Source organism: Fukomys damarensis, unplaced genomic scaffold, assembly GCF_012274545.1.
Source record: "Fukomys damarensis isolate Sample0158 unplaced genomic scaffold, DMR_v1.0_HiC HiC_scaffold_36, whole genome shotgun sequence".
In the NCBI taxonomy this organism is placed as follows: domain Eukaryota; kingdom Metazoa; phylum Chordata; class Mammalia; order Rodentia; family Bathyergidae; genus Fukomys; species Fukomys damarensis.
The window spans coordinates 25,853,707-25,862,600 of record NW_022900948.1 but is presented as its reverse complement, the minus strand read 5'-3'; the positions used below and the strand labels follow the sequence as shown (position 1 = coordinate 25,862,600).

The 8,894-nt window shown below is 38.2% G+C and overlaps 1 protein-coding gene across 8 annotated transcripts in view; it reads left to right on the top strand.

The window, feature by feature from the left end:
• Elp1 (elongator complex protein 1) overlaps window positions 1–8,686 on the top strand; it is a 61,646-nt gene extending 52,960 nt beyond the window's left edge. For all 8 annotated transcript variants that reach the window (XM_010639289.3, XM_010639288.3, XM_010639287.3 and 5 more), the window contains 4 exons: window positions 652–779; window positions 1,218–1,372; window positions 4,013–4,088; window positions 7,317–8,686. In XM_010639289.3, coding sequence (XP_010637591.1) covers window positions 652–779; window positions 1,218–1,372; window positions 4,013–4,088; window positions 7,317–7,384 — 427 coding nt within the window. In that variant the 3' untranslated portion in view covers window positions 7,385–8,686. The remainder of the gene's footprint in view (window positions 1–651; window positions 780–1,217; window positions 1,373–4,012; window positions 4,089–7,316) is intronic.
• The last annotated feature ends 208 nt before the right edge of the window (window positions 8,687–8,894 follow it).

The following is an 8,894-nucleotide window of genomic DNA, read 5'->3' as shown; positions in this document are numbered from 1 at the left end:
TTTTTTTTTTTTTTTTTTGTGGTTCTGGGGATCAAACTCTGGACATTTACAAGGCAGGCATGGTGCCTCTGAGCTAAATCCCTGGCCACACAATTTTACCTAATGTAGCAGTTCATCAGCAGTATTGATTAAATACTCATGTTATGAATACAAATACAGTAAGTGTTACCAAAACTTATAAGCAGATTTGGGGTTATAAGAGCTTGGAAGACATAAAACAACGCAGGATGATATATTTAAACTGAACTGTGTTGTAGGGGTTTATAATGGAGGTCTGTGAAGTTTTTTAAGGTGATCAGAAAATGTAGTAAAGGCAACTAGACTTGGGCTTTTAAGAGTAGGGTAGAGAAAATCCCATTAAAAAAATAGCAAGATTAAAGACCTCAAAGGAGGAAAGAATGGGATTCATGTTCATTTTATTTTATTCATTATACTTCAGGTTTTCCTTATTATTTTCTACTTGTAATAATTACAAAACCCTCTTTCTCCCCCCCTGCCCCATCTCTCCTCATTACTCCCTTCCCTGCCATATAAATAAATACTACATGTAGACTGGTTTCCCAGAATGTTGATGGCCAATGGGTACATTCATTTTTGTCTGCTCAGCACAAGGAAGGCACCTTTTTAAACACTTCTCTGTTTCTCTGACAGGAGATCTTCTAAAAATCGCCGCAAAGCAGAGCGGAAGAAGCATAGCCTCAAAGAAGGGAGTCCACTGGAGGACCTGGCCCTTTTGGAGGCATTGCATGAAGTGATACAAAGCATTGAAAAATTGAAAGGTATGTTTTCAGTACTGATGAATGACCACAGAAAATAATAAATGGGCACCACAGATAGGCGGAGTTAAACGTATAATTTTTCCAATATAGTGAAAGAACAAAATTTTCACTAAGAAGGGTCATTTCTCTGCACACAGCAGTAACAACCCTTCTCTGCTGGTATCCTGGAAGCTTTCTTCCACTTGACATCCACTTTATTGGACTTTAACTAGGATAAGGATTAGGCAACACTGTTTTCTGGTTATTTCCAATGTGTTGTTTTTTTCTCTTATAGTAGATGTGGTTAATTAATTACTCCAGCATTTGGAAAGAAGGAAGAAAATGGGAGAAAGCAACTGTAATGTGATATTAGGAGGTTTTTGCTAGAAAAAAAAATTGCATAATTCTAGCAGTGGATCTGGGGGTACAACTTACCACTCCAAAATTTCTTCTCTCTAGATGAAGTACATCGTATTTTAAAGGCACTCTTTCTCTTTGAGTTTAATGAGCGAGGAAAGGAATTACAGAAGGCTTTTGAGGGTACTTTGCAGCTAATGGAAAGCTCACTTCCAGAAATTTGGACTCTCACCTACCAGCAGAATTCAGCCATCCCTGTAAGTTTTCTCAAAGATAGTAGTATGCCTCTTTCCATCATTTTCTCAGGTTATTAGAGTCACAAATCCTTAAAAGTCAGTGTAAAACATTCTTAAAACAACATTTGCCATAGTTGCCTATGTTTAAGCCCTTAATAACATTTTTTCATATTTGCCTATACAGTGGCTAATAGAATTTGGCATAGGTTAGGTAGAGTATCATCTTTCCTCTCTAGGTAAAGTAACTGATTCGGAGAAAATGGGTGTAGGAAAATGAAGCCTAAGATGACTGCACTATAGTTCAGATGTAGTTGTGGCTGTGTGTGATTTCTGGTGGATAGTACTTCCAGAGTCAGTGGAATTCCAGTGCAGGTGTACCTCCTGATGCCCTGGGGTAACTGATATAACCAAGGTCAGTGCACACCACTATGATTATGTAGACTCATATAGTTAGCTGGACTGCCATGAGGGCTGGCAGGCTGGGAGACTGAGGACTGCTGTGCTGTGGGTATACAGTGGCTGGGGACTAGAAGACCAGCTGGACAGATAGACTATGGCTAAGTGGTGTGTGGGCTAGGGGCCTGAGGACTGCAACATGAGTGCATGCAGCTGAGCATCACATGATAATAAAGATGTCTAATTCAGACCTCAGTTCTGCCTCTTTGGGCTGCCCCAATCTCAGATGAGCCTTCCCTGTCTGAACTGGTGACAAGACAGTGGGAAAGTCTTCCATGAGGGTGGAGGGTGGAGAAGGGAGAGCTAAGATCAAAGTTGACCATTCATCTTCCAATTTAGAAATCATGTATGGGACAGCAGAAGCTTAATGTCCTATTAGGAATTTGTATGTATTGTCAGCTGTTTATTGTTTATACCTCTGCTTGCTCTTGTCCTTGAAGTCTGTTGTGAAGCATTGTGATTTGGATTCAGAAAGATTGGTAGACTAGTTGGGGTCCACAAGGGAAGAAGAGCCACAGCTGTTGCTTTCTTGCATTGAACTTAAAATGTGTGTTGAGTAAGCATCTGGGCACCAAAAAGTTAAAAATGGGGCACAGAGGAGTAAGAGAAGAAGCAGCTTTGGGGCTGGGGATTTATCTCCGTGGCCCTGCCCCTGCCTTGTAAGCACAAGGTCCTGAGTTCAATCCCTGGTACCGGAAAAAAAATAAAAATAAAAAATAAATAAATAAAATAAAAATAAAGCAGCTTCTATCCCTGTGGCTGAGGAAATATGGGAGTGTTTGTGATTGTCACAGTTTAGAGGCCTGGAGGTTAAGTCTCTCGAGAGTTGGTTCTGGACCATCTGAGAAGGTGCCAGCTAGCTGGTCCTGACATTTCTGTGAGCATGATAAGACTGGTTCTAAGTGAACAGAAATAAATGAAAAGTGGAATAAACAGCTGCTGCTGGAGTCAAAACACACAAACCCTTTCCTCCAGCCTTGCATGGTCATCTTTTGTCCCTTGTTGCTGGAGCACAACAGAAATCAGCTGAACAGGAATGTTCTTTTAGCCCCAGCTTCACAAGCAATGTGTAGAAGGGTGGGTTTGGGTTTGGTGCTTAGAGACAGAAGGTTGTGAAATCTCATATCATTTTACTGCGTCTCAGTTAGAAGTGGGGAGCCTTCCATTGGGTGCCTCATGGTTAGATAAGAGGATGGGTGTAGAAGCACTTTACAAACCACAGAAAGAAAATAACTAAGAATCAAGACCCCATAGATGCTTGAATTTAGTATATTAGGTATTTCCTAGAAGAAATGTGATCTTCCTCTTCAAAGCTACAGTGGTTATGAAGCTAACAATTTAAAATGCCTCCCCTGAGCCTCCCTTCCTCTCTTCTTTTTGCATCATAAATTTCTAAGGCCCCAGCTTGATGAATCTTCTAGATAAAATGACCAAGAAAGTTGTGGTTTGTTTTGGTTGGCACAGTATGGTAACGAGGTATGTTCAAGTTATTTGAAAGCGCTTTTGATGCATGGCATTGGTCCTCCTAGTACTTCTTACATAGATGAATGAGGGAAAACGAGAGAGTTGGAATCTTCCTCAAGGCTTGCTGCAGGCACAGGAAACCCTGTGAAGTTGAGTGCTTTACCTTAAAGGGCAGAGTTTTCATTCCACATGTGCTTTGCACATATTTATATTTAATATAAAAATGACTTTTCCACAACTCTGTATATAATTGGTACTCTGTGTGTTCTATGGTCTCTTATTTTCCCCTTCAAATGGCTTGCTTATTTGGAAAAAGCCAAGCATGTGTCATTGTAGGACCTTGTACCCACATTGAGAGAGGAGGTTAAGAATTCTGAGTTGAAACTCTAGAAATTGGCAGATTAAAATCATATAGGAAAAGAGAATTAATGTCAGTATCATACTAATAGAATAATAGACTGGGCCATGCATTGTGATGGGTGTCTGTAGTCCTAGCTGCTTGGGAGGCTGAGGCAGGAGATTGCAAATTCAAGGCCAGACTGGGCAACTAGCAAGACTGTCTCAAAATAAAATAAAAAAAGACTAATAGCTCAGTGGTAGTGTGACATTAGATTTGATCCCCAGTGCCAAAATAAAATAAAAATGACAGGGTATTTACTGCTAGCTAGAGGTTTGGTCTTTGGTTTGTAGTCATCAGAAGTAAAAGATAACCATTGCTAACTCAGATTGTTTTCTACTTAGGTTCTAGGTCCCGGTTCTACTGCAAATAGTATCATGGCCTTTTATCACCAGCAGAAGACTTCAGTTCCTGTCTTTGGTTAGTATCTTTTTCCCTATAAATGATCATGGTACCAAATAGAAAAAAATATCTGTAAATGTTGACAAGGTCAGCAGTAGAAGGAGAGATTGGGCATTTACTATGATTCTTTCTCGATACTGAGACTATTTTTTAGTAGATTAGTTTAATGCTTCAGGGGGTTTGATGGGGGAAATCCAAAGTGACATTAAAATATATAGTTAAAGTTTTTTAGTGAAACTGACATGCACTTGTCCATACCATACACATCACAGTTTGCGTCTGAAAGGTCTGCATCTACATAAATATTTGGAAAATTCTTTTGAATCGTCATTTTGGCTTTGGCAGTTATGCATTACATCTTGGGGACATTTTCGCAATCCTTGTTTGTCATCTAGACCTTTTCATCACCTTTATGATTGAAAATGTAATTTGAAGGAAAATCCAAAGAATGTTAGCATTTTATATGAATTTTGAATTTAATTAGCATTACCTGAAATGTTTTTGTTGATGGTTCACAAGTAGATTGTGTTCGTAAAAATTTTAACCATAGTTATTAAAGACTGTTTAAAAGTTGGTTAGACATTTTCAATATAAATTTGGCACTTTAGTATTTGCTCTTTAGATGGATCACTTAAGCATACCAGCCTCTCTTGGCTTTGAAAAGTTAGTGATATCTTCTAAAATAATTTGTAGTTTTACAGCTATTATTTGCATTTTCTAGCATGTAACAGGCAATGTTCTGAAATTGTTTCATTTAAATAGTGCACCATAATAGCATTTTTTGACATTTGGAATTTAAAGTTTAACAGTTTGAACTGCTTCAGTTCCAACTAAATTTGTTCATCTTGGTGACTACTGTAGCCTTAGCTCCCCTTCCTCCTGGACTTTGGCCAGCTGCTCTTGTTATCAGTTTCAGTTCATGCACTTATTTCTGAGATGCCATTCATCTTGGAGCTGAAGCAATTTGGCAGTTGTTTTGTTCATTGTCAGATCCTGCCTTTTGTGCTCCTTGTTGCTGGCCTGATGATGACCTTTAAGATAGGTCCAGTCACATCTTTACCTAGCATATTCTAGATGGTTTCATGTCAAAAAACATTTCTGTTTCCAACTAAGCCTTAAAGACCATGTAATATTTGAGGAACCCTGGTCTGAGTGTTTATTATCAGTGTTTCATGGCTACAAATTAATCAGGAAAAGAGAGGATCTCACTATCAAAAAACTGGCATTGATATCGCTTATGAGATGAGTCCCACTGAAATATTCCTCAGCTGTCCTTCCTCAGCTAATAGTGACTGGGGAAACTCATCCACTTCTCAGCGGGATCAGCAACTGGATGGGCCATTTGCTGTGATGGTACAATGCAGTATCAGAAAGATTGATTTTGAGTCTTACAAAAATGTAGATGTTCATAAAATGAATTAAAGTGATATTAGAAAAATGCTTGAATTGTAGCTGAGTGATTTGTGGGAATCACTAGTTAACAAAATAAGTGCCTCGGCTGGGTGTGGTGGTGCACGCCTATAATCCCAGCACTTTGGAGGCTGAGGCACGAGGATTGCTATGAGTTCGAGACCAGCCTGGGCTACACAGTGAGTTCCAGAGCAGTCTGAACTACGTAGTGAGACCCTGTCTCAAAAAAAACCTAAATAAATGCCTCAAGTGATTATTAAAGAATTTAAGAATTCCTTGGAAAAGTTAAAAAGCTCTCAAAATATTTTTATAAAAATGACTCCTTTTGTACCAAGAAATTCAAACATGGAAATGTGAAAGATATCACATCCTAATGTCATACAGTTTGTCAAAATAATTACTTTCTCACCAAAAAGTCAATAGTTGGTATTTATCCTTAGTTAACTTTAGACTCAAATATAATTGTTGTTGTGTCTAATTTTTTAAAAATATTTTTCTAACTTGTTTCTTAAGACAGAAACTCATTCAAAGTTTAATCTCTATGAAATTTTATAGCCAACAACTTGTTGACAATGAATTTATTTATGAATTTTTTTTTTCAGTAACAGTATTCTTAGATAACCAAAGTAGCTGGTGGGCTTTTATCTATATAGTTTTTTTGGGGGGGTAATGGATATACACAGGAGTGAATTTTATGCATAGTTCTAAAACTGGTAACCATCAGAAAATGTGATGTAAAGTATGTCAAAGAAAATTAAAATTTGACAATTTCTAGTCATATGATTATGTGCCCATAAATATGTATTTATGTATAATATGAAAATAATGCCAGACATGGTGGTGCATGCCTGTAATCCCAGTACTCAGGAGACTGAGGCAGGAGGATCACTGTGAGTTTGAAACCAGCCTGGGCTCCACAGTGAGTTCCAGGTCAGTCTCAACTACATAGTGAGACCCTGTCTCAAAAAAAGAAAATCAGGATTTAGAAAAAAACTCTTGAAGATTTTTGCTCATATTACTAGATACTCTTTTAAAATCATTTTTTATATTTGTATACCATATATGTATGGATGTATTACTGGAAGTTTAATTATCATAAAGAATGCCCAAAAAAAGGGCCTGGGACTTAGCCTGCTTTGCAAGCACAGGAACCTGAGTTCGATCCCTGGTACCAAAAAAAAAAAAAAAAAAAAAAAGTGCCAAAAAAGAACATCCTCATAAATGCATACTTTTTTATATCTCTGGTTCCTGTATACAGTTCCTAGTTAGGGACTCCATAGATCTAACCAAAAGACTGCCTAGAAGTTTTAGATTACAGTGACAGAAGTTTTCTCTGACACTCCCTCAGCACTTTCCCTCCCTGCCTTTTTGGTTTGCTTAAAGAGTCATCTTTGTAATCCATGTTTGTAGAATTTTATTACAGAGCATTTTCTTTCCATTCACTTGCAATGCAAATGCCACATTTTTTTGCCCTTTTAAAAAAATGAGATAAATTTGACATACAGTAAGATATACAGGTCTTAGATACGTAATTTGAAGACTTTTAATGAATATACTCTGCATGTAACCACTACCACCCCTTTCCAGTTGAAATGTAGAATATTCCTCTACTTTGAATCACTTGGTGAGCATGGCTGGAGTTCATTGCAGTCTCTGCTTTCTGGGTGGGGACTCCTGGCTCTAACTCAGAAATTACAAGGGTAACAGGCACACTAACTCTGACTGTAATGGTCATCTTGGAGCTGCAAAACCTAGTCACTTACTTTGTTTGGCATAGAGTTGTTGCCCCAGCTCTCACCATTTTGTGTCTATCATAATTTCCCTTCCTTTTTAAAGATGCTGAGCTTTTCATACCACCGAAGATCGACAGAAGAACCCAGTGGAAACTGAGCCTGCTAGAGTGACTGATGCAGTAGAAAGGCTCCAGCAAATACCAGTTCCTTCTTGTTCTTAGTTGTCCTTCCATCCTTGCTTCTGGAAGCCTGAGAACTGAGAAGTGTGATAATCAGCATTGCCTACAGCTGCTGTGTGCACCAGCCTGCAGCGGACCCCAGGCAATTATATTCTTATTTTGGTGTACATCTCAATCACTAGCAAAACATTAAGCTTTAGCCAACATGTCATAAGTTTTAAAGAAGTATTGTTCTTGTATTTAGTGCCGTTTGAGAGCATGATAACTCTATTTATAATAATCGCAAGAGTTGGGTCTTAATTCCCAGTTACAGATTTGATTGATATTGGGACTGTGGACAAGTCACATAACTGATTTGTACCTCAGTTCTTTTCTGTTAGTAGGGATTAATGTTACATGGCTTCTACCTCAGAAATATGAAGACAAAATAATGTTTCTAAATTGTTTTATGTTACTGGAAGAGATTATTATAAACAACAGGCTATCAGTGGTATCATTCTTTGTCAGATGTAATCACTTTATTGGCTTCTTTTCATCTTAAACAAACAGACAAACAAAAAACAACAAAAAGTCAAATGTATCACCTTGCCCAGTTTGTATACTTCCAGTTTTCATTAGGCTGGGCCTCTGTTCACTGTTACAGGCACTGTTTTATTGTCTGTATGTTCTGCTACAAAATCAGTTGTGTTAGAGCTGGAACAGATTAGAATTTATGAAATACTATCAGACACATTTGGTACAGGTGAGCTGTTGCCTCAACCTTCACAGCGTAGGGTCTGGAAACTTGGGAGTGTGATGGAAGATGAAAATTGGAAAATAAGAAAGAAGGAAAAATTATGCTTTATAGCTGGGACCAGGTGGACCATAGCCTGATGAGCTAATGGCCACCTGGAGTCCAGCATACTCTTTATTTATAGTGTAGGAAGGTAGGGTAACTAGTGCCACATGGCCCACGTGACCTATGTGGCCTAGGCTGAATGTGATTGTCTCATGATCAGAGCATGTGCAGAAAAAGAACAAGGATGCATAATATAATAGTCTCCTGGGGCTGTGCCATCCACGATCTACAAGTTTATAGTCAGTCTGTTTGACTAGCTAGTCTATGGAGGAGAAAGGGAGTAGGGCTTAGGTGAAGGACCATTTTCAGGCTCTGCCTGTGGCAAGCAGTGCACATTTTATGGCATTCATAGTTGGAAATTGTTCATTATTGTTCAAATACTGCTTCCCTAACTGAAATTTTTTTTCAGTGTCTAGGCCATTTTATCTGGTGTTTTTTGGGGGGTAGGGGGATGAAAAGATTTTCTCTTTTTCTGAGTCTAGAAAATACCCAGTTTATTTTAAGAATTTTGTGGCTAATCTTTTTGTAAAGTTAAAAATTTCTCCTGTTTATAATACAGAACCAGACTTCATTGCTGTATGTAAATTAATAGGAAATGCTACTTTTGATCCCCAGAATATAGGTCTACCCAAAATTGTAGTACCAAAAGACTTTTCTTACTGGA